At 34.2% G+C, this 27,449-nt stretch overlaps 1 protein-coding gene across 1 annotated transcript; it reads right to left on the reverse strand.

Annotated features, from left to right (window-relative positions):
- Positions 1–10,962: 10,962 nt before the first annotated feature.
- Positions 10,963–11,946, reverse strand: LOC120090700. Its single transcript, XM_039048419.1, has one exon. It carries the CDS (start codon positions 11,944–11,946, stop codon positions 10,963–10,965), a length of 984 nt encoding a protein of 327 aa, XP_038904347.1.
- Between the last annotated feature and the right edge of the window lie 15,503 nt (positions 11,947–27,449).

The following is a 27,449-nucleotide window of genomic DNA, read 5'->3' on the forward strand; positions in this document are numbered from 1 at the left end:
CTTCTTCTTCCTCCTCCTTTTCTTCTTCATCGTCCTCTTCTTCTTCCTCCTCGTCTTCCTCCTCCTCTTCACTATCACAAATAGACCTTCTTCTTCATCACTATCACAAATAGACGGTGATAGTAGTTCTTATATTATTGTATATCAGTGATAGTCGTCTATCATTATCTATCAACAATAAACATTTATCGGTACTAAAAAAAAAAACAATTATCTTTTTATTAGGTTAGATTTTATATCTACAACAATTTAAATGGAGTATTTATCCATTGATTTCATTCCATTTTTATTTTAAAATGTGTCAAAGATACCCCATAATAATTCCTGGATTTTTGTTATGTTTTACCTTTATTTAAATCTTATATTTAAATTAATAACTCCATAACTATATCGGTCAGTCCATCACTTATGATTTGGAGTATTTTAGACCGTTAGTGACTTCAATTTTATATTTAAAAAATTACATTTTACTATTTTTTTAATAATAAATAGATTTTTTTTTCATTTTTCTGAACACATAATTAAATTTTAATATTGACCTTGTTAGCCCAGGATGATTATAGTGTGGGTTATTTTTGTTTCCATTCCAAACACCTTTCTCTTTTTTATAGAGTTGTTGATTACATTAGTCGGTCGCTGTTCTGAACGTTGTTGATAAATGTCACAACAACAATTTTGCTGATAAATCTTAGAACAAACAATTGATTTGAACATTGTTGATACAACGTTGTTGAAACATCTCAGAACAGTCCCCGAGTACAAATATATACTCCCAATAAGTAGTATTAAAATGAACAGAGTCCATGTATTGAATCCCATGGGAAATAACGTACGAGTTTCAAATTTCACAAGTAAAGACCTTTAAATTTGTAACCAATGAGGCCATTATGAATTGATTAGGTTGGTCGTTGATTTCGAAATAAAAGTAAGTAAAAATATAGAAAAACAACTAAAATGGTTGAGATTTGAAGTTTTCCTTCATTAAATTTCAATTTCTAAGTTTCTTAAATTTATTGTTATATTTAATTTTCAATTTGATGTCTATGTTAGATCTAAGATTTAAGTTGTTTATTATTTTTAAGCTTTTAGAAGGCGTTTGGAGCGAAGAGTGGGTTATAATAATCCGTATTTGTTATAGTCTATGGGTTATAATAGTCTGTGTTTGAGGTGCATATTATTTTAATTTGTGTTATAATAGTCTGTGTTTGGAGTGCAGCTTATTATAGTCTGTGTTATAATAATATGTGTTCGAAGTGCATATTATTATAATAGTCGGTTATAACAGTGTTATCTTAGTATATATCACAATTGATTCTACTTTTCCGTATATAAAAGGAAAAAATTTAAATGAAATATCATATTTTCACAAACCTAAATAAAATTGTTTGTTCCACTAATTTGTATAAAATGTGTTGAACGTTGCATTGTCCTCATTCCACCAATTTTAACCTTGATTGACGTATCAAACTTCGTGAGCATGCAACAAATACAATTCCATTCTCTTCAAAGGATATTAATCATGCCCAACACATTAATGTAAAAAGAAAAATAAATCACATTCATGTCCATGAAATAGTCCGGAGTGAAACATAAAAAATATTATAAAGTACAAGCAATAATTTAGATATGTCCAAATTAAACATGGAAAAGCAGGTGATGAAAATAGTTGGTCAGACGTTGTATAGAAGAAGAAGCTCGCAATACTCCAATTTCATATCCATTGGAATAGACAAAAAACTCTCCGCTAGTTGTCATTAGTAAAGTATATAAAATGGCAAAACATCTTATATCCATTCGTGCGCTTTCACGTCAACTTAAACCAAACTCATGGATTAGCCGAAAGTATGTTAATTGCCTAATATGATGTCTAATGTGATGTGGCAGCTATTCTATCCTCCTATGGTCGTTAAGTAACAACTCTAGTATTAGCAGTAATTGATGTTGGGTAGTTGTGAATACCGTTAGTATGGTTACTATTTCTTGGGGGTTCATTATACTGTAGATTACGAAAATTGGCTCCTAAAACATTTATTCATGAGTGGTTTTTCAAATTTACACAAAATATAATTTTAGTTCCAAACTAATGTACTTTTAATCTAAACAAGAATATACTTATGATGGAATTTTAAATGCATACAAAATTGTATGATATAGCTTAATAATAGTAGTGATAGTAGCTTGCAATAATTTTTAATGTGTAATGTTATGATTGGGTGAAATTGAAAGTTTGAAGTAAAAATGCATATTTTTTATTTTCTCTCTTTTCTACTTCTTAAATAAATAAGTTTAAATTGTTATCTACGGATTTTTAAATTTGTTCACCTTAATCCTTATTCATAGTTGTTACTTTACTAATAATTTATCAGTAAAAAAATGTTTGCATTTTTATCAAATATATTCAACCCTACCAAATGAAGCTATAAAATTTTGTTTGCATTTTTATCAAATATATTCAACTTATTATTTCTTTTTTTAATCAACAACAATAACCATATCCAATTTCACACAATGTTGTCGGATAATTTTATTTTTGAATATGAACACAGAAATTAAAATTTTCATCGATAAAATAGTCTTTATTTTAGTAGATTTCATTTTAGGCTCATGATCAAATCTTGAGTTTTAAATGAAAAGTAAATCAACAAAAAGAAAAATGTGATGAAGCCTAACAAGTATTTAGGAAGAAATCAACAAACAACTTAAAGAAATGATTATATATAACTGAAAGAAAATCAACTGCAAAAGCATAATTAATATATAACTAGATTATTTTAAGTTTATAAATATCTAGGATAAAAAATTTAAATGAAAAATGACCTCCTGTAGAGAAAGTAATGGAAAGTGGTCTTCTACTTACATCAAAAAAATTTTCCTCGATGGTTCATCACATGTTCCTCGATGCATAGTCACTCGATACCTAGCTTCATGGTCACTGGATACGGCTGTAATCGACAAGTGTATACTAAAATCATATCAACGTCATACTCAATGCTCGATTATTTTATAAATTATTTTGAATTCATAACCCATTTGAAGGTCACTTAATACTCAGATTCATGGTCACTTGATACGACTATAATCGACACGTGTATACTCGATCATATCAACGTCATACTCGATGCTCGATTACTTTATGTTCGATTATTTTGAATTCAAAACCCGTTTGAAGGTCACTCAATACCCAGCTTCATGATCAATCGATATGGCTGCAATCGACATGTATATATTCGATCATATCAACGTCATACTCGATGCTTAATCACTTTATACTCTATTATTTTGAATTATCTATGTCACTCGATACATGGTGAATTTCAAATCGATTTCTTGAAATGCGAAGTATTTTATACTCGATAACATTGACTATATAGATGGTTGATTTACATGTACTATATACTCGATGTAATGTAAACACGTTCTGATAAATACTCGATACACAGCCATCTGATACCAATACTCAACCCTAGGGCCTGGTGTTCGCTTGCTATCGTGAGATACTTTAGGAGTGTATAAAGTAAAACAGATTGGAAGAATAAAGTCTAAGTGTTACGTTCTGCCTTGATGCGTTTAAATGAATGCAACGCGTTGGGGCGTTAGTATTATGCACAGAAGGCACACAACTCCTTATAATAACGTTCAAGTTTTCCTATATTAAACCCAAGTATAAATCTAATCTAGGTTCCTGGCAAGTCTAGGGTCGATCACAGGGATTCAGTTTCACTAACACAGACTATGCGTTGTACTTACAGTAGGAGGTTTTTCCTAAATAAATGTGAAAGATGTATTATTTACACTAACATGTTATGCCTGTGCAAGACAATACAAAAGAGTTGAGTGGAAAATGAAGGATTATGTGAAAATTGAATTTAAGTAGGTGGACGCGCCGGTTAAAGATAATTGCACACAATTGATGTAATGTGGATGAAATGGGATGGGTTGCTTATCTTTCTGTTCATGCGTTAGACATCATTCAACACTTCTCAACGCGAATAACATACAAGCTTATCTCTAGGGTGCATGTGTCTAACTTAGAATGCAAGAAATACCAGTAAGTCTATCTCTAGTTGTACTAGGCGTTCTACTTAATGTGGCTTAGCTATTCTTTTGAACAACTAAGTAAAGAAGCTTTCATCAAGTTATCAAGTTGGTTTAGGCGTTGGAACAAAATTATGCATGAAGTACTAATGCTTTCAACAGAAGATAAACAATAGCAAAAGTGATGATCAAATATATAAATTTTATAAAGGATCAATGAGTCTTTACAAAGAACTATATTCAATCAAAATGAAATGAAAACGATATTAAGAGAGAAACTGAGTCAAGCCAAAGAACTACAATCTCTTTTAGTTCTTTGGCTCAATCTTGTTGTGTACAATCACTTTAAAGACCCGAGGACAGAGTATCTTTCTCAAGAATTACTTTCTCCACTCCCTGGCCGACGGTGGTGGTGGTTCTCAGCTCCTTCGATCGTCTTACACCTTAGCACAACTTGTACAAACTAAAACTAAGTCTACAAATTTACAGATAGTATGGAGCTTCTAATTGTCTGAACCCTTAATTCTGGAGGGTCTTCAAGTATTTATAGGCGTTGGTCTTGTCCACTTGGAGGATGGGCTGCATTTAAGTCCATACCCTGGTCAGCATTAAACTACATGTCCTGGTTAGCCGCCTGACCTCTGGAAGCTTTTCAGACGCTGCCTGCTGCTAGAAGTTTTTCAGACGCCGCCTGTTGCAGGTGCCCATGCTTACAAGTGGTGATGTAACACAATCAGCCTGGAGCAATGCTTCTATGCGCTGAATTCCCTCCGACGCATGGCTCATGTGTTAGCGCGTTTCCTGCGGCACTTGTCTAATGCGTTATTGTCAGTTCTTGCGTTGAAATCCTACAAAGTAGTGCGTTAGCGCCGCGATTTTTAGTGATAAACTTCTTTTACATGAAATTGTTATTGTTTAAGTAAATCCATACGTTTATATTAAAAATGAGGAGAATTTATCATTAAAAATCCTAAATGTTCTAACTTAAGAGCAAAGATAACTTGTATTTTTACAAGTTATCAACCACCCCAAAATTTGAACAATGCTTGTTCTCAAGCATTCTAAAATAATTCTTTGCTATCTCCTCTGCCTTGGATGTGCAAATTTCACCTCTCATCATATTAGTCTCAAAGCTGAAATAAGAGATGGGAAAATATAACTTAGATTGACGCTTTTCTTAAAAGACTAATATTTAGTTTCCGATGCGGCAGGCTTCTCATCGCAATTTTCTTTCATTTCTCAAAACATTTCAATCTTTTCTAAACCAACAATGCGTTAGATGCTATTTCTTTTGAAAAACAAATGTTGGATAAAAAGAAAACAATTGTGTACTTGTTTACCCATGCGTTGTTCCAGGTATCCCACTTTCATTTTGGCTTGCCCCCACGGGTGTCATGCGAGCATCCAACTACGGGTGAGAACCCTTTACAACTAAACTCATATTTAATATTCATTCCTTTTTCAAAGTATAGTTTTTTTTTCTTCAGACTAGATAGAGGAGTTTTATGGGACGCGTTGGTCTAGGATACTTAATTTCGTTTTGGCTTACTCCCACAGGTGTCATGCGGGCATCCAACTACGGCTAAGTGCCTGTTCCAATTAAGCTCATGTCATTTGAAATTTCTTTCTTTTGAAGTAATGAAAGAGGAGTTGCGTTCAAAATTCTTCTTATTTTGTTTCCCTTTTCTTTATGATGTATACATTGACGCGTCTACGCTCAAATTTCCTTCATCCCCAAATTTGGAGATGAGCTATATCCTCATTGCTAAAAGAGAGACAAATTTTAAAAGGCTTTGAGAAATTGAAAGGAGTTTAATACTTCAAGTTTGCTTGCGTTAGAAAGTAAAATTAATCTTTTTAAGAGAAGTTCAAGCCTTGTCTATTTTCCTAACGCCTATCTTATGCTTATGAGCTCATATAGTTGATATCATTGAGGTTAAGTTAAGTACAAGACTTAGAAAACAATCAAAGAACAAAAATAAAGTATGTTAAGGACAAACACAAGGATCAAAGTGATAATAACTTCTCATTCATTTTTCATATTTTAACATAGATTGCATAAACACAGCAAAAAGATGCAAAAGGACAATTAAACCAAAATTACAAAATAATTTTAACCCAACACCCCAAGGTTCTACTGTGCTGGTGCATCATCTCTGTGTTCTTTTTCGGGGTTCTCATCCATGAAGCGCAAGGGATTTCTGAGATGGGCTAGTAACGGAGGCAAGGCAAACATAACCACCAAGACCTGATTGATATACTGCGTTGTGTAGACAAATTGGTCTTGCATGCGTCTTGTCTGTTGCCTCAAGTAATCCCTTAATACTCGATTTTGTTGTTGAAGATCTTCAATTGATGCGGCCAATGGTCAGAGTTGATTACTGATGAATGTTTTCAACTCCTCTAAGTCTATGTTGCGTTAGGGTACTGGTTCTTCTCTTCCAACTAGGTCTTCAAATGCTACTGCGTTACTGGACCCTAACCCAGTTGGCTCAAAGATCACTGGAGGTGGCACAAAATTTTGGATTGGACTTTGTTAGGACGAATGAATGAAGTGAGGGAGGTCCTAATCTATGAATATGGGTTCTTGATGCGTCTGCTCAGGACTCCCTTCTGGCTAGGCTATTGGTGAGTCATGGAAAAATTCAAGTGCAGGCTACGCTTCTTCAGCCAAAGCTTCTGGCTCAGCTTCACATTCTTCAAGTCTTGCTAACTCTGCCAAGTCTTCAAGGTTATGCTCTAACATAGGACTATCAGAGGCTGAGATAGGTGGAGTGAATGGCAGGGTGCCCACAGGGGTGTGAGGCGTCCCTGGAAAGGATATTAGGATGGGTGAAGGTGATGGCTGGTTAGAGTGTCTAACTCCACCGGGTAAATTGTGGCTAAGGGTTCAATGGATTAAAGGGGAGGTGGACGCACCGCTGGAGATGGTGCGGTATAGGCATAGGTAGGAAAGGGTTCATACGTTGCACCCACCAAGGTTATGTTCGGGATAAATGGTGGTGGGGCAGGCTTGGTATAAGGTTTGGATGCGTCCTGGTCTTGGCTGGTGTCTTTACCCTTGGTTTAGGGGCAAACTTGGGTTTTTATGGGGTTTTAGCCCTAGGCAAAAAAGTTTTGGCCGGAGGGTTTACAGGTTTCTTGGAGCTCTTGACCAAAGCTTTCATGGAGGTGGAAGGAGGTGTAGGGGCGGCCAGACGCTAAGCAGAGGTAACGCCGCTGTAAGAGGCTTTCGATTGGATAGGGATGGAGGTTGATTTCCTAGGGCTAGGTGGTGGTGAACTCGAAAATGAAGAGGAGGAGCAGGAACTTACCGATGAATCGTTGCCTAGGCTGTAGCTTTGGTTCTGAGAATCTGATCCGGACGACATTGTTCACCAGAGATGCTGAGTGAGAGAGGAAAATGGAGGTTTGGTGGATCTGAGGTTCTAGGGTTTCTGAAGAAATGGAGGTTCGTAGGCACAGTGAAGGAGAAGAAAAAAATGGTTTGATGCAAGTGAGGTTTTTGTAGGGGGAGAGGATGATCGTGGCTAACGTCAAGCGGCGCCTGACATCTGCAATTAATGCAAAGTGGAAGGGTCACCTCGTTTAGCCAAAACACTCGAGTGTTTTTTGTTTTCGAGACGCGTCCCTTCAACTGCCCCCTGCATTAGACTTGTGTCTAATGCGTCCAATGTTTCAGTTTTAATTATACACAACTTTTCTAAAAGAAAAAACAATCAAATTCCCAAATTTTTAAAGGAAAAACAATCAACTTAAAACCTTCAAATAACTAAACTAACAAATTCAAACATAACTAAAAGTACAGAATGTAAAAGAATAAGGTTGAGAGAGGCGTCCCTGGAAGATGTGGCGTTACAACCGCAGAGATGCCTCGACACGAGCTTCAACTTATCTCGCGTAGGGCAAGAGATGACTTTTGGCATTCCACTTCGTCTTCAAAGTACGGCTTAACCCTTTGGCCGTTTACTTGAACGCATCAGTGCCATCTTCTCGCATTAATTCCACAGTACCATAGGGAAAAATCGTTTTAATTATGAAGGACCCGGACCATCTACTTTCAATTTCCCTGGAAACAGACGCAAGCGTGAGTTGAACAATAAAACTTTCTGACCAACAACAAGTACCTTCTTGCTGATGCGTTGGTCGTGCCAACGCTTTGTCTTTTCCTTGTAGATCTTGTTATTTTCATATGCGTTCATTCGCCATTCTTCGAGCTCGTTGAGCTGAAGCTTGCATTAAACGCCCACTGCATCCGAATTCATGTTCAACTTCTTTACTGCCTAAAATGCCTATGCTTCAACTCTATAGGAAGATAACATGCTTTACCAAATAAAAATGAGTAAGGAGACATACCTATAGGCATTTTGTATGCAATCCTGTAAGCCCAGAGTGCTTCATCCAGCTTTTGCGCCCAATCTTTCTACGTTGTGCTGACGAATTTTTCCAGAATTGATTTGATTTCTCGATTTGAAATTTCTGCCTGATCGTTTGTTTGAGGGTGGTAGGCGATAACAATCTTGTTCCTGACATTATATTTTGCAAGTAATTTTGAAACGATGCGATTGATAAAATGCATACCTTCATCGCTTATCAGAGCTTTCGGCATTCTATAGCGTGTGAAAATATTCCTGATAAGAAATTTAGATACAGTAGATGCGTTGTTTCTGGTACAGGCTACTGCCTCTACCCACTTAGATACATAGTCTATAGCCAATAGGATATATTGCTGACCACAAGACAGAGGGAACGGGCCCATAAAATCTATGCTCCAGACATCAAACAACTCCACATCAAGAATATTATTCAAGGGCATTGCATCCCTTGAAGAAATATTCCCTGTGTGTTGGCAGGGGTCACAATTTTGAACAAACTCTCATACGTCCTTAAAAAGGGTGGGCCAAAAGTAACTGCATTGAAGGACTTTCGCCGTGGTCCTTTGCCCACCAAAATGCCCACCATAAGGAGAATTATGACACTCGGCCAGGATGCGTTGTATCTCTTCCTCTAGGACGCATCGACGCATTATAGAGTCTGGGCCTTGTTTGTATAGAAACGGTTCGTCCCAGAAATAAAATTTACTGTCATGGACTAGCCGGTTTTTCTGCTGGGAATTGAAGTTTTCAAGGAACTGCTTGGTGGTCAAGTAATTAACTATATCAGCATACCAAGGTTCCCTGCCTTCAATTCTAAACAGGCTCTCATCAGGGAATGCGTCATTGATGTCGTTTTCCTACACTTGCATTTCTTGATTTTCAAGCCCGGACAAGTGGTCAGCCACCTGATTTTCTGTTCCCTTTCTATCTTGGATGTCAATGTCAAATTCCTGTAGTAGTAGAACCCATTTTATCAGTCTAGGCTTTGCGTTCTTCTTCCATCAGGAACTTGATGGCTGAGTGGTCGGTATATATGGTGACTGATGCACCAACTAAGTAAAAACAAAATTTTTCAATACCAAATACTACAGCCAACATCTCTTTCTCAATAGTTGTATAGTGTTCCTGAGAGTCGTTTAATGATTTGGACGCGTAGAAGATGGGATGTATCAAGTTTCCCTCTTCTACCCTAAAATAGTTCTCACTACGACATCACTCGCGTCACACATAAGAATGAAACTCTGCGTCTAGTTCGGTGCTATTAACATTGGGGCTATTGTCAACGCATACTTCAAGGTTTCGAACGCGTCAGTGCAGTCTTCGATAAAAACATAGGGTTGGTTCGCCTCCAATAATGAGCTCAGAGGTCGCGTAATCTGAGAAAAGCTTCTGATGAACCGTCTATAGAAGCCGGCATGTCCTAAAAAACTTTTTAGCATTTTGACATTCGCTGGTGGTGGAAGTTTTGCTATTACATCAATCTTGGCTCCATCTACTTCCAAGCCAACCTTGGACACTTTATTCTCCAAAACAAATTCCTTCTGTCACCATGAAGTGATATTTTTCCCAATTCAGTACTAAGTTTGTTTCCTCGCACCGAGCGAGGACGGCTTCTAAGTTATCCAGGCATGACTGGAATGAGTCTTCAAAGACTGAAAAGTCATCCATTGAAAACTTCCAAGGTCTTCTCCAGGAAGTCAGAGAAAATGGCCATCATACAGCGTTGAAATGTCCCTGATGCATTGCATAGCCCAAAGGGCATGCGTCTGAATGCGAAAGTGCCAAAGGGACAAGTGAACATGGTCTTCTCTTGATCTTCGGATCTATTAAAATCTGGTTGTAACCAAAAATAACCATCGAGAAAAAAATAAAACTCTTTACCTGCCAAGTCTATCAAGCATCTGATCGATGAAAGGAAGAGGAAAGTGGTCCTTTTTAGTTGCTGCGTTGAGTTTCCGATAATCCATACAAATTCGCCAGCCTGTGACAGTTCTTGAAGGAATGAGTTCATTGTTTCTGTTTACTATCACGGTCGTTCCCCTTTCTTGGGAACGCATTGAACTGGACTTACCCAACTGCTGTCGGATATTGGATAAATAACTCCCACGTCCAGCCATTTCAGAATCTCCTTTTTTACCACTTCTTTCATAATAGAGTTAAGCCTTCTTTGAGGCTCGATTGACCTCGTTTTCCCTTCCTCCAGCCTAATTTTGTGCATACAATAGGATGGACTTATTCCACGAATATCTACAAGCGTCCACCCTATTATGCGTTTATGTTTCTTCAACATCTGCAAGAGTGAATCTTCATTAGGCTTTATGAGATTAACGGAAATGATAACAGGCAATGTATTATTAGTTCTAAGAAAAGCATATTTCAAATGTTCGGGTAACTGTTTTAATTCGAGTTCAGGTGGTTGTTCGAGTGAAGGACGCGTTGGTTTTGTCTGCCGCTCACTTAGACTTGGCGGCTCAGATTCCTTCAGGGTTCCTTCCAACGCGAGAACTTCACATACTCGAGTCTCTTCTTCAGTCAATTCAATATTGTTTAGCTAACAATCATCACTGTCTGGGAATTTTAATGTGTTGAGCACATTAAATTTCACCTCTTCATTATCTATACGCATGGTTAGCTCACCTTTATGCACGTCAATCAAAACTTTCTGAGTAGCCAAAAAAGGGCGTCCAAGGATGATTGGAACCTCCCTATCTGCTTCATAATCCAGAATAATGAAGTCTGCTGAGAATATGAGATTGTCAACCTTCACCAAAACATCTTCAATCTTCCCTTCTGGGTACTTAATTATCCTGTTAGCAAGTTGAAGGATGATAGAAGTAGGTTGTGCCTCATCAATCCTCAATTTCTTAAAAACTGAAAGAGGCATGAGATTGATGCTTGCTCCTAGGTCGCACAACGCATGACTCACATCTAATCCTTCAATTGAACAAAGAACTGTGAAGCTCCCTAGGTCTTTCTGCTTCTGTGGTAGCTTGTTGCTTACTAACGCGTTGCATTCCTGCGTTAGTGCTATTACTTCTTTCTCACTGACTTTTCTCTTTTTCGTCAAAATGTCCTTCAAAAACTTCACGTATGTTGGCATCTGCTTCAAAGCTTCTATGAGTGGAATGTTGATGTGCAGCTGCTTTAGGAGCTCGAGAAAGTGCTTGAACTGATATTCATCATTCTTCTTCATCAGACGCTTAAGGAATAGTGCGTTCAGAGGCACCTCTTGCTTTCCCACGTTAGACGTGTTGGTTTCTGAATGGCTTGTATTTTCTAGCGTTCTCTCTTCTTGATCCGTTGAACATGTAATGCGTTCTTTCGAAGAACTATTGTTTCTTGGATTCATCTTTCTTTCTGCAAGGGCTCTTCCACTCCGCAACGTCACTGCGTGACATTGCTCTTTCCCGTTATTATTCCCAGGTGTCTCTATATTGCTAGGTAGAATGTCTGGCTGCCTGCTTTTCAACTCGCTTGCAATCTGCCCCACCTGGATTTCCAGGTTTCTGATTGATGACGTCTGGCTCTTCAGCATTACGTCGTTCTGGGCTATGTATTCCTTCAATAGGTTTTCCAGCGGAGTTCCAAAACTCGATGCGTGGCCACCTCTATTGAAGGATTGTTGATGTTGTTGATGCGTTTGTTGATGTGTTTGTTGAAAGACAGGTGGCGGTCCATTCCTTTGCTGATGGCTCACGCTTGGGTGGTGCTCTTGCTGATTTCCTCCTATCCAAGAAAAATTCAGATGGTTTCTCCATCCAAGTTATAAGTATTAGAAAATGGGTTATTCTTGATGAAATATACTGACTGAGGGTTTTGAGAACACTTAGCATATGAGTGAAAATCTCTGCATCCCATATAAGTTACCATGGGTTACCCAAACGCCTCCACTTGATTCACCTTCTGCTGGTTTGGTGCATTACCTAGCGTTATGTTCTATAGAAAGCTGGTCATGGTAGCCGCTTGAACGGAGAGCGTGGCTATCGCGTTGGCATCAACAGAGTTAATGTTCTGAGATCTTCTTCTCCTGTCATTTCTTCCATCGTATGTTTCATCTACTCACTCCATGTTATGTTTGGCAATGCGGTCTAATAATTCTTTAGCTTCAGTGTAGGATTTTTCGATCAGTCCTCCGGCTGCTGCTGCATTTGCTGCCATTTGTGATGCCCTGTTTAGTTCGCCATAAAACGTCTCCATCTGAATAGTCAAAGGTAGTCCGTAGTTCGGGCAGTTCTTGACCAAGCCCTTGAAACACTCCCATGTAGCGCTCAAGATCTCAGTGTCTTCCTGTTCAAAGTTCATGATTTCCCGACACCTCCTCGCGTTGGTGGTAGGTAGGAAGTATTTCTGCATAAACTTTTCCACCAACTTTTCCCATGTGGTGATTTCCCCAGGCTCTAATGAACTCACTCATTGCTTTGCATCGTCTCACAAAGAATAAGGAAACAAGGAAAGCCTAATTGCCTCTGGTATAATTCCAGGAATCACAAAGGAATAGCACGTTTCCAGGAAATGCCTCATATGGGTATGAGGATCTTCGCCATGGTTACCCCCAAATTGCCCAGCAGTCTGGAGCATTTGAAGCATAACAGATTTCATTACAAACCTGGTTCCATCAGGCGTCGGATATATGATTCCTATAGAAAAATCATATGGCACAGGGGATGCGTATTCTCTCATAGGACGCGTGTTGTTGTTTGCCATCAGGATTGGGTTCTGTNCTATAGAAAAATCATATGGCACAGGGGATGCGTATTCTCTCATAGGACGCGTGTTGTTGTTTGCCATCAGGATTGGGTTCTGTGCAGGGTGAGCCAATTGCTGAGCTAGTTGCTGATTTTGTTGTTCTTCCGCCATTGCTCTTTCCTTTTCTTGTTGTTTGAGTAACTGTTGCCTCAACCTTCGACGACGGTTGGATCGATTCCTATGCCAGAAGGTCCGTTCAATCTCGAGGTCGTATCTGAACTCAGAAGTGTTCTCCCTGTTCATACATGTTCACAAGCCTAGGTGTAGCTTGTAATACTTCCCTTAATTGAAGTGTCCCTACAACAAATACAAACGGAATTTCTGGTTAGTTCTTGTTGCTGAATCCCCGGCAACGGTGCCAAAAACTTGTTCGCTTGCTATCGTGAGATGCTTTAGGAGTGTATAAAGTAAAACAGATTGGAAGAATAAAGTCTAAGTGTTGCGTTCTGCCTTGATGCGTTTAAATGAATGAAACGCGTTGGGGCGTTAGTATTATGCACAGAAGGCACACAACTCCTTATAATAGCATTCAATTTTTCCTAGATTAATCCCAAGTATAAATCTAATCTAGGTTCTTGGAAAGTCCAGGGTCGATCACAGGGATTCAGTTTCACTAACACAGATTATGCGTTGTACTTGCAGTAGGAGGTTTTTCCTAAATAAATGTGAAAGATGTATTATTTACACTAACATGCTATGCCTGTGCAAGACAATATAAAAGAGTTGAGTGGAAAATGAAGGATCATGTGAAAATGGAATTTAAGCTCGTGGACGCGCCGGTTAAAGATAATTGCACACAACTGATGTAATGTGGATGAAATGGGATGGGTTGCTTATCTTTCTGTTCATGCGTTAGACATCATTCAACACTTCTCAATGCGAATAACATACAAGCCTATCTCTAGAGTGCATGCATCTAACTTAGAATGCAAGAAACACCAGTAAGTCTATCTCTAGCTGTACTAGGTGTTCTACTTAATGCAGCTTAGCTATTCTTTCGAACAACTAAGTAAAGAAGCTTTCACCAAGTTGTCATGTTGGTTTAGGCGTTGGAACAGAATTATGCATGAAGTACTAATGCTTTCAACAGAAGATAAACAATAGAAAAAGTGATGATCAAATATATGAATTTTATAAAAGATCAATGAGTCTTTACAAAGAACTATATTCAATCAAAATGAAATGAAAACGATATTAAGAGAGAAACTGAGTCAAGCCAAAGAATACAATCTCTTGTAGTTCTTTGGCTCAATCTTGTTGTGTACAATCACTTTAAAGAGCCGAGAACAGAGTATCTTTCTCAAGAATAACTTTCTCCACTCCCTGGCCGGCGGTGGTGGTGGTTCTTAGCTCCTTCGATCGTCTTACACCTTGGCACATCTTGTACAAACTAAAACTAAGTCTACAAATTTACAGAGAGTATGGAGCTTCTAATTATCTGAACCCTTAATTTTGGAGGGTCTTCAAGTATTTATAGGCATTGGTCCCATCCACTTGGAGGATAGGCTGCATTTAAGTCCATGCCCTGGTCAGCATTAAACTCCATGTCTTGGTTGGCCGCCTAACCTCTTGAAGCTTTTCAGACGCCGCCTATTGCAGGTGTCCATGCTTGTAAGTGGTGATGTGACACAATCAGCCTGGAGCAATGAATCTTCTATGCGTTAAATTCCCTCCGACGCATGGCTCATGTGTTAGCGCGTCTCCTGCGGCACTTGTCTAATGCGTTATTGTCAGTTCTTGCGTCGAAATCCTGCAAAGTAGTGCGTTAGTGCCGCGATTTTTAGTGATAAACTTCTTTTACATGAAATTGCTATTGTTTAAGTAAATCCATGCGTTTCTATTAAAAATGAGGAGAGTTTATCATTAAAAACCCTAATTGTTCTAACTTAAGAGTAAAGATAACTTGTATTTTTACAAGTTATCACCTGGGGTACCTCCTTCCCCGTGCCTGATACCCGTTAAGATATACTCGTACACGATACTCGACAATACTCGATAAACATTGACTTTAGATAATTAGATTAGGGTTTCTCAACTATTCTCTTACAAGTGAAATGAAAGCTAGTTTAAATACAAGAGAACCTAAGATCCAATGAGCTTTTACATATACAATAAACTAAAATAAATAATATCTAAAATATAACATAAGTTAAATTTATTGCATTTAATATTAAATTCTATAACATATATTCTAACATACTACAACCCATTAGCTTGAATCAAGTACTTTATTTGATTTAGGGTTGAGACAAATCCTTAATCACATATTATTAATTACTGATCCAATCTTTATATGAAAAATTATTGGAGAACTACAAATAACATTTTTTCCAAATTAAAATTTTTAAGACTAAAAGTATGACAAGTCTCAAAGAAGGCCACATTCTCCTATTATCAATTATGGGGCCTAGGTTCAAATAAGAAAGAACTTTTTTTTTTTTCTGGAAAATTGTTATCGGTGGCTAAAAATAGATAGCCAAATTGAAATATTCAAAAAAGTTTTATGTATCTTGAATTATAGCAATTAAAATAGTAGGCGATGATAGTAATTTTTTTTCGGAGTTATGGGCAGATCAATTTTTTTTATTAAGGCAGATCAATTTTTCTATGTAAATTTTTCACATTATTTGACATTGTTTATGTGAATTTTTATACCATCTATGTGAATTTTGACATTATTTGTAAATCTAACATTATTTTTATTAGGGTTTTCCATGTAAATTTCGACACTATTTGTAAATCTATACCATCTATATAGTCACCAATTTTTTTAGTATTGTCGAGTATATCGTGTAACATGCACCGAGTATATAGTAATAAACCATTTATATAGTCAATATTTATTGAGTATTGTCGAGTATCGTGTAACGAGTATCGAGTATCGAGGGACTGTGTATCGAGTATTTGTCATAACGTCTCTATGTTACACCGAGTATATAGTACATGTAAATCAACCATCTATTAGTCAATGTTTATCGAGTATTGTCAAGTATCGTGTAACATGCACCAAGTATATAGTACTTGTAAATCAACCATCTATGCAGTCAATGTTATCGAGTATAAAATTACTTCACATTTCAAGAAATTGATTTGAAATTCACTATGTATATCGATTTGGAATTCACCATGTATCGAGTGATATGATATGGATAATTCAAAATAATCGAGTATAAAGTAATCGAGCATCGAGTATGATGTTGATATGATCGAGTATACACGTGTCCATTGCAGCCATATCGAGTGACCATGAAGTTGGGTATCAAGTAACTGTGCATCAAGGAACGTGTGACGAGCTATCGAGGAACGTACAAAATAAGAAAGAGTAAGGAAAATGAGGGAGAGTAAGGAAACGGAGGCCATCCGTACAAAAAAAAAACCCATGGAAGGAAATGGAGCAAAATAATCGAGCGTTAATTGGAGTAAGGAAAACGAGGGAGAGTAAGGAAACGGACCAAAATAATCGAGCGCTTAAGTGAGATTTTGGCTCCAACTATTTTAGTTGGGGCAAACATTGGGTGGGTTGTTATAGCCCACCCACCCAACTATGAATAAGGGGCCCAAACGCCCCCTTAATGTTTTTATGAATTTCTCTTTTTAATATTTGTTTTAAATTGTAAGTTAGTAATATTAATTAGGTTCATATCCTTGTCCTATATAAGGGTGAGCTACCATGTATTTTGTATATCACAATTTTGTGTTTCACTATTTTGTGTATCACAATTTTGTATACCACATTTTGAGCATCACAATTTTGTATACCACATTCTAAGTATCAAGCTTTGTGTATCACCACATTTTAAAGATCACATTTGTTGTATTACATTTCTTATACAACATTTTATGTATCATCAATTTTTTCTACTTCAATAAAAAGTTTGAATTTCACTCCCATTTTCATTTTTCTTCTCTTTATTTAATAAACATTGAGATATTGATTTGCTTCCACAATATTTTTTTTTTTCTCGTTAATTTCATTTTCTCAACAGTGGTATCAGAGCCTTAAATGTAAAGGCCTATGATTTTGTTTGAGAGTGATTTTTTTTTTTTTTTTGCATGAGTGTCCGGGTCAACTTACACGCACCTCGACTAATCTCATAGGACAACTTACCTGATAGTTTGAGAGAATAGTGGTATCAGAGTCTTAGATTTAAGGCATGTGATTTTGTTTGCGAGTGATTTTTTTTTTTTTTTTTTTGTATTTGAAAAATGTCTTCCAATTTCGGTGTTTACTCTCCTCCGCATTTTAATGGTGAAAACTACTAGCTTTGGGTTGTTAAAATGTAATCCTTGAAGGAATCAAATTCCTACGGAAGCGTGTGAACGCCTTGCATTTAGACTTTCGATTTTTTTTAACAAAAACAGTAAAATAAAACATGCATTTGTAGGATAAACATTCGAACAAATCTATAAGCATGCTAGTAAAGAGGAAGAAGAGAAGAAATCAAAATTCACATTTGTTGATTCTTCTAGTTTTTCTCTTCTACCGTTATCAACGATCTCAAACTTCTCCAATGAAGAAGGACACCACCAACAAAGTTACCTTGCTATTCTTTAAAATTCTGAAAAACTTGGAAGAGTGGTCTCCAAGAACTTTTGAGGAAGAAAATAGTAGAGAATTTTTAGAGAGAATTTAGAGAGAAGGTGGAGGCTTGGAGGTTATTTTTTTGGTGTAAAAAAACCATTGCTCTAAATGGGCTATAAGGATATATTTATATGGAGAAGGGTTGACCCTTCTCTAAGTATTTCTCTTTATACCCTTAGTGCTAATTAATTAAATAATCGTTATTTAATTAATTGGCACATTAGTTAAATGACCATATATTAAGTCCTATTTAATATACATTTAATAAATCATCATAAATATCATATATTTATACTAACCTCCAATCTTCATTATTTCTTAATTAATTAATTAACCATTAATTAATCGATTAAATCATATTAATATGGAGTTAATTAATATATAAATATCACATATTTATATATATATACATCTCTTTATGAATCCAATTCATATAAATCTAATATTTGAATCTTATTCAAATATATCTCTCTTACATAATTTGGAATATAGATCATATCTATAATGAAATAGTAAATATACATGCAAAGGGAGAAATCAGAATCAATAAACACTCTAATTATACTTAATTTGAGCTTTAAAGCATGCATATAAACTGTTTTATAAAGTAGGGTTTCATAAGTGTATTACCTTTGATGAAACTCTTCAAATTCTTGCTCCTCACCACAAATTCAGCTTCCAAATATACAGTAGACCACCAAGAGGATCTTCTTTACTATCCTCTAACTCAGATTGTATGGTGGAAATACTTAATTGTGACCTCAATTGAATAGGGAAGGAAGAGGGTTTTGGAGAGTAAACCAGAGTTTCAGAAATTGCAGCAACATGGTAATGTTCAAAGCAGAGATTCAGCTTATTTAACTAGGTTAGTCATGCAAGCACTTACTCAGCTACTAATTGACAGTTCAATTAGCACTAAGTAAATGAGAAAGGTGTCTCAATTGGGTGAAAATACCCCAATTGAAGAAAAAGTTGGAGAATTCCACTCAAAGTGGAATTACCAATTAATTTTCAATTTCTCCATTTAATTTAATTTTCACTAAAATTAAATCAAATAAAAATCAAATCTGACTTTGATTTTCAAAAATTGAAAATTTTTATTTAAATAATTAATTAAACAAATTTAATTAATTAATTAATTAATATTTTAATATCAAATATTAAANAACAAATTTAATTAATTAATTAATTAATATTTTAATATCAAATATTAAATTAATCATACACCTAATTCATACATGAATCCTATTTATGTAATTCAATATTTAAATCAATATTTAAATATACTAATCTCTCCGATTACGTTTAATTTTAATAAATTTGAACGTTTTAATTATATCGAATATAATTAATCAAACCCTAAATTGAATTTGAACACTTCAAATTCAAAACACTAATTTTGAATTTGAACACTTCAAATCTGGTTAATTCACTAACCCAAGATTTAATTTTACGAGCTAGTAGAGGGACCTATGGACCTGCAGATCATGAGCTCCAATAATTTGAGATTAATTGGCTAAACTCTTTAGACTGAATTAATCAATATTCGATAACTATTTAAACACACCACTATAGCTCGATAGTTGCAGTCTCCTCACTGTAGATATATTTCTATCCACTTTAACCATAATCAGTAAGTCCTTCACATGTCGTTCGTATATACAGCTAAGTCAAAATTATCGTTTTACCCCTGTAAATAAATCTTGCTCCTTAAGCTCTCACTGATCCTTCTATTGAACAATTGGTTTATAGTCCAATTAATAAACCATGACCCTCTCAATCATGAATGGGCGGAGCCCCGTTGTTCAAGATCGGGAATTAGTACTTAAGAGAACAACCTATCTGCTAACCCTAAATTGGGTAGGAATGAATTTCATCTTGTAGGACAATGTCTCCAGCTATCTATCCGGTCTTATCCCCAACATAAGAGGTTTATTGAGCAGTATTGTTGGATTACTTTCACCTATGCATATCAAAGGATAATCCCGAATAAACAGGAGTTCATACTTAGCTCAGGATTAAGATCGAGTTACCCTAAGTCATCGAATATTGAAATAGTCAGTTTTAATAGTAAACGGTCATTATAAAGAAAAGTAACTATTTCGATGTTCGGTCTTGTGCAAACATCTTTTGTCCAGGATGTCCCCACTCGCATGTCTCCACATGAATGATTTTGGGATCACATCACTTATATCAGTATACAAAGTGGGTCACATCCAATAATGTTACGGGATGAGGTACTCAATCCCATCCATATACTTATAAACCATTTTGGCTATATACTAAAACTTGATCCACATTTATGTCTCTATATAAAGTTAAAGTATTCATATTATAGCCATGGACTCTTTTATTGAATTTTTATAACAGAATGCAATATCAATAACATTTTATTGAATGAACAACTCAATAATACTTTTATTGATAAATAGAATATGTTTCCAGTATATACGAACTACGAGTTTTAGGACATTCCCAACATATAATTAACCATTATATATTAATCTCATTCCTATAATTTCCTCATTTGATTTGAACAATTTAAATCACTCTTAATTACTATCCTTTAGTGAGCTATCAATGGGACCTTATGGACTTATAGATTAGAAGCTCTAATGATATGAGATTAATTGATTAAACTCTTTTAATCCAATTTATCAATATCCATTAACTATCGATCACTCCACTAAAGATCGATCATTGCACTTTTTGCACTGTAGATATATTTTTGTATCCATGGATATAATTTCACAAATGCTCATGACTACAGTTGGATCAAATACCGTTTTACCCCTACAGTTACATCTAACTCCTTAAGTACCACTAATTCTTCTAATGAACAAACAATATATAGTCCAATTATAAACTAACACCTCTCGAGCCAATGAGAGGTTTAAACTTCATTGTTCAAGACTCGGAACTAGTTATTAATGGAGTAATTTATCTACTTTCCCAAGGAATGGGAATGAGTGAATTCCATTTTGTATGGTTGTGTTCCCATCTCCCTAATTAAACAAATCCCCAAAATGGTAGGTTGATTGAGTTGGCTATCATGGTCACTCTCACCCATACAGATCAAAGGACTGTCGTCATAACCAGGAGTTCATAACTCACTCAGGATTAAAATCAAGTCTTCTATGGTCATCCTAGTGAAATATTAGTCTCTTCAAGTAATGGTGCTATAAAGAGAAAGTAATTATTTCATGGTCTAATCTATGTATAAACTTCTTTATACAGGATACCCCCATTTACATGTCTTTATATGAACAATATGGTTCATATTGTTTGAACCATATTGTTTGTAACACTTACATCTCATGTAACAATTACAAAGTGGGTCGTATCTGCAGTGTTACCAGGATAAGTCGCCCAACCTTCATCCATTTACTGCAGACCTTTTAAGTTATTATTTGAATACGAACTACTTGTATGTCAACTACATACTGTTCAAATGACATTATATAATCTTAGATCTTAATCTTAGTTTATTGAATTGAATTGAATTAATGCTATCTAAATATCAAATAAAATACCTCAGATTTTATAAGATAAATAATTTGTGTTAATAAAACCAAAAACCACGAGATACACTAGAGTTAGGACATCAAACCCAACAATTCTATCTCAAGGCACTTGGCCTTTGGGAATCAATTTCAACTAATGTTGATCCTCAACTAGTGGGAGAAAATCCAACGTTGAATCAGATTAGTCTACATGACGAGGAGAAATTGAATAAGCTCAAAGTTTATCCGTGATTCATGTCGCTTTATCAAATCCTGTATTTTTAGGATTACTGATCGTAGAATGGAAAAAGAAGCTTATGATAAATTGCAAGAGGAATTTGAAGGAAGTGTAAGGGTGAAAGCTGTCAAAATGCTGATTCTCAAGAGAGAGTTTGAGATGCTAAAAATGAAGAATGCAGATTCAGTGAGGGACTACACAATAAAAGTGATGACCATTGTAAACCATATAAGACTAGCTAGTGAAAATTTTTCAGATCAAAGAGTCATAGAAAAAATAATGGTCATTTCCCTTATAAATTTGAGTTAAAGATCTCAGCCATAGAGAAGTCTTCTGATCTAACAACTCTCTCTATAGCTGAATTGATTAGCAAATTATGAACCTATGAATAAAGGGGTATTATGCATAAAAAGGAGCAAATTGAGATTGCATTCCATGCAAAGTTTAAAGACAAGAAACTTGTTGGAGAAGATGATAGACGTGCAACTAAAAATCATGTGAGTATGAAAAAAGGAGGAGCATCAAGAAAAGATAAATTTCTTCCTTGTTATTTTTGTAAAAAGACCAATCATGCTAAAAAGAATTGTTGGATAAAAAACAAGCAAGTCTAGCATTGCGATTATTGCAACAAGGACAGTCATACGTAGAGTTTTGTTATAGTAAACAAAACCAAATCCAAAATTCCTAACAAATAACAAATTGTGTAGATGACAATGAAGAAACAAGTTTTTTGTTTACGGCATCTCATTTTGATGATAAAGTGTCAAACTCATGGCTTATTGACAACAAATGTACTCTCCATATGGCTAAAGATGTAAATCTTTTTAGCCAAATTGTCAGATCTATACAATCGAAGGTGGTTCTTGGACATGGCGAGACAGTATTAGTTGAAGGCAAAGGTACTATTGCCATGTATACTAAGCAAGGTGAATATGAAATATCCAATGTTTTATATGTTCAAAGTTATCTCAAAACTTGCTTAGTATTGTTCAATTGTTGTATAATAATTTTTTGTGTTTTTCAAAGATAAATTTTGTGTCATTTATGACCCTCAATGAGCAGAGATTGCAAAAGTCAAAATGGTTGAAAATGAATTTGTTTTATGTGGCGACTCACTGTGTCATCATGCTTTTAATGCCAAAGTAGAAGAAAGCAAAATGTGGCATCAATGCTTTGGACACGAAGATAACAAAGCTTTGAAAATGATTTTTCAAAATTTACCTCTATTGATCAGATTTGCAACAGTTTTCAAGAAGAGAAGATGCACGGTCTACCTTATCTAAAAGAAAGACTTAATTTGATTGCTAGTGTCTTCAATTTGGTACAAGATGGAAAAACAAGGCATATTAAGATCAAGATTTTATTTATTGAAAGAAGCAGAGAAAGAAAGCGAAATCATTGAACAATTTTTCAACATTCTCATAAAAGCTCTACCACATAGGCAATTTATATTTTCACACCAAAAGTTGGGTGTGACAAAGAAAAATCTCATGGAAGAGTGTTGAGATTTGAGGTTTTTCTTCATTAAATTTCAATTTTTAAGTTTCTTAAATTTATTGTTATATTTAATTTTCAGTTTGATGTCTATGTTAGATATAAGATTTAAGTTATTTGTTATTTTAAAGCTTTTAATGTTTTGTGAGTTTCTCTTTTTAATATTGTTTTGAATTGTAAGTTAGTAGTGTTAATTAGGTTCATATCCTTGTCCTATATAAAGGTGAGCTACCATGCATTTTGAGCATCACAATTTTGCGTATCATAATTTTGTATACCACATTTGAGTATCAGATTTTGTGTATCACCACATTTTGAATATCATATTTGTTGTATTACATTTCTTATACAACATTTTGTGTATCATCAATTTTTTCCTACTTCAATAAGAAGTTTGAATTTCACTCATGTTTTCATTTTTCTTCTCTTTGTCAAACATTAAGATATTAATTTGCTTCTATAATATTTATTTTTTTTCATCAATTTCATTTTTAACAAAAATAAATAAAGAAATAAGAAAGATAATGTATTGAAATGAAACTAGTATCGAATGAAAGTGAGTCAAAATAGTTTCAGCCCTTTAAGAAAATTGTACTCACTTTGCGTTTGCAGTCTGTTGCTCGCGAAGCTTAGACAACATTTTTCATGTTGTCCATATGCGTCCACATCTTGCCCTTTCAGACACAGAGGGATTAAGCAGTATGCGATTAGATTGTGTCAACAACTCACACCTTTTCGACACTTTGTACCCTGATTAAGTTCAGCATCTAGTCGACCTTTTTCAAAGAACTTTTAGGAGACTAATAAAATAAACACATATGTATATGTTTAATTTAAACTTAAATATATCATCGTGGAACTTGAATGATTATATAGGCTTTTTCCTATGCCTATTGCCTATGGCCAAAAATAAAATCCAATGTCATGGTACATTTTCTATATTGTAAGAACATTTATCACCCAGCTCTTTTGAATATTGGACTCAACATAATATGTTAACCTAACTGATCAAGTTTGATTCGACCCAAATATAATAAATCAAGGCTAAAACATAGGTTTGACTTGATTTTATTTAAATTTGTTTTTTTTAAAATGACTTTCATCCATAAAAATTTGATTTCTTTTCGATAATCCTAAGTTTCAAAATTAAACAACTCACATAAATGAGAATCATCAGTAGTTCAATAAGTCATAAAAAACATATAACAGAATAAAATGTAAAAAATAAATATACACCCTATTTAAATTTTGAGTTATAGCAGTTAAAAATGTAAGCTAATAATTTTATGAATCAAAATCCTAAACTTTCATAAACTCTTCAATTTACACTCTTTAATCTCTATTAGATTATGTTTGAAAAACATTGGTGCAACATTTTCACATGTATGGAAACTTATAATTGTATTAATAAAATGTAAAAAGATTTTAAAATTCACTCTTAAATTCAATAGTGCATCAATTCTCACAAGGTAGATCTCTTCAAACGTCAGATTTAACAAAATAGGTAGTTTTCATCTCCTTTTCTTCTTCTATTTTTTCTACTTATTTATGAAGAATTATGAAATTAATTATAAAAAAAAAATTGCTATTATGGAAACATTTCTTGAGATGAACAATGTTATTTAGGTAAATTTGAGTTGATTTTAAATGAAATCGTGCGAAAATAATTATCGAGAGACATTTGATTCACGAATTTCTTTTGTGATATGGATGACATCAACTAATCTCTTACGTCCCCACCAACTTGGTTGCATCACCATGCCTCGAATGACATCAATAATGTAAGATGAAGAGTGCCCTCACAAACTAACATGCACTAGTCTTTTCATCACATGTTTTTTGTCAATCATATGCTTTTCAGGAAACTTTCTAAGAGGTTTTCCAACATAAGATGTTCTAAGCCAACTATACTAAACTTTTGGAGTATATATAATTGTGTCACTGAAAAGGAAGGTGCACCTTGTTAATATAAGTAGTAACGACTATCAATACTTTTTTTAGCCATACTTACATAACCTTGGGATCCCTCTCATTTTGATTCAGTGTCTATTCATTTGTGTACAATACATTGTAATAGGAGAGATTCTGCTCTATTACTTTTTGCAACACTCTCAGTCCAAGATTTGGACTAAAATTTCAAATCTTCTATCGAATTAAACTACGTCTGAGTTATAACACTATAAGAATAGAATCTTTAGGAAGCCATAGGAATTTGATGAAATATAGACTAAAATTTTATCAAATTGGATGTCACATGAGCTAAGCTTCTAAACTTGGTGGTGACATATTGTTGTTGTTATTATTATTATTGAATTGTATTAATAAAATTGACCTTAAAAGGAGTTGTACCAAAGGTTGATTTGCAATCATTGAGTTTCGAAGCCTAATGGCCTAATAACGATATTCCAATAAAAATTTTAAAAAGTAGCTCATGAATTGACATGTTTGATTAATGATAAAAATATAGATTGGAGTTGTTTTGTCATATTTTGTAGGGCCTCTACCATTTCTTCTATACAATAAAACAATACAAATTAGTAGTATATATGAAAAATTAGGCTGCAAAATGCTTTATTTAGAAATGATTTTAGGCATACCCACCTAGATGATCTCTTGCAAAATATGCGCATGATGTCTAGTAAACCTAAACCTATACCTAATTAATGATGATTCAATAAACCACTCCTCATTCTCTACAAATAAATATAAATGTTTCTTTTTCTGCACAAAAATCAATAAACAAAACTGTCACTAACCTTAAAATGGATATGGTGTTGGTATAAAAAATGGATTAATAATTATGTGATTTGTGATTGGAATTTTCCGATTTTATAATGTAGTTTTAAATATATATTTATATATATATAATATATATATATATTTATATAAGGTCTTATTTGATATACTATATAATAATATAATATTTACAATGCGTAACATTTTTAGATTTAAAAATTAAATGTATAGCAATATTTTTTAAAAATTGCAAATATAGTAATTTTTTTAATATTATACTTTTTTTTTTTTTTGAGTTCAGCAACATGTGTTGTCAAGAGATTATATCCTCTTACCTCTTAGATTCAAATTTTTTTTTCAAATGATCTCTCATGTTGTATTTGTTCATTTGGTTTCTCTTTCTTGATTAATATTGGAGTTTTTCTTCTCAATTTTGTCATTTTTTTCATTTTCATTATATGTCCAATTTCGTACAATTTTCTCTTTCTTTAATTTATATTTGGCCCTTTCTCTCCATTTATTGTTAATTTGTTGGTGTTTATAATTATGTTTTCTTTGGAATTCAAACTTTTAACTTGTTTATTCAAAAGTCTATGTCTTGTACTAGTTGAACTATATTCATGTTGGCTTCTATCACGATAGATTTTGTGAAAGTTAGAAGTCTACCACTAACATATTTTTAATTCACAACCTAAATCTATTAATGATAGACTATTATGGTAACTCAACAAAATATTCAATGCAATTTGATTGATCATCAATGATAGATTTCAATCACAATACATAACTAACATATATTCTATCTCTTCTATCACTAATATATTTCAAACAAATATTTTCTTTTTCTTTCTCCATTTTCTCACTTTCGTCCTTCAATTTTGTTTTCTCCATCTCTTTCATTGATAACTCAATAAAATATTCAAAGTAATTTGATGTAATCTCTTTTTTAAAGCAACCATAAGAGCTAGAAAAAATTAAATTGTGACTAAACTATTTATGATTGAACCTTAAAAATATGTAATAAAAGTCTATAAGAAATCTTATATAAGTAATGAATTTCTATATGTTTATATCAATAATTAGAGTCTATGACTTTGGCTTATATATTATTTAAAATCTATCAACGATAGTCAATGATAGATTTCAAGTAATATATGCCTATAAGTCATAAACTTTAATCATTGATAGAGTCTATTGGTGATACATCATATCGTTGATAGACTCTATCATTAATGATAGACTTCAATCAGTGATAGATTTTGTTATCAATGATTAGAAGTCTATCACTAATAGATTTTTCTATTGATGAATAGAAGTCTATCATAGATTTGAATCTATTAGTGGTAAAAATTCTATTATTATCGATAGCAAAATCTATCAATGATAGACTTCTATCACAAATGCACTTTATCACTAATAGACTCTAAGAGCTTAATCTAAATTTTGCTTTATTAACAAATTATTACTTTGCATTGTGTTATATCTACTAATACTTTGTGTCAGATTGTTGTATTTGCAACTATCTCATAAAAATGTCTAAAATCACTTAGGCTTCGTTTGATAACCATTTGATTTTTGTTTTTAGTTTTTGAAAATTAAGGCTATAAACATCCTTTTCACTCTAAATCTTTTGGTTTTTTATCTACTTTCTACTAATATTTTTTAAAAATCAAGCTAAATTTTGAAAAGTAAAAAATAAATAGTTATTAAGATTTTTTTAAAGAAAAAATGGTTAAGAA

The sequence above is a fragment of the Benincasa hispida genome, chromosome 11 (assembly GCF_009727055.1).
Source record: "Benincasa hispida cultivar B227 chromosome 11, ASM972705v1, whole genome shotgun sequence".
In the NCBI taxonomy this organism is placed as follows: domain Eukaryota; kingdom Viridiplantae; phylum Streptophyta; class Magnoliopsida; order Cucurbitales; family Cucurbitaceae; genus Benincasa; species Benincasa hispida.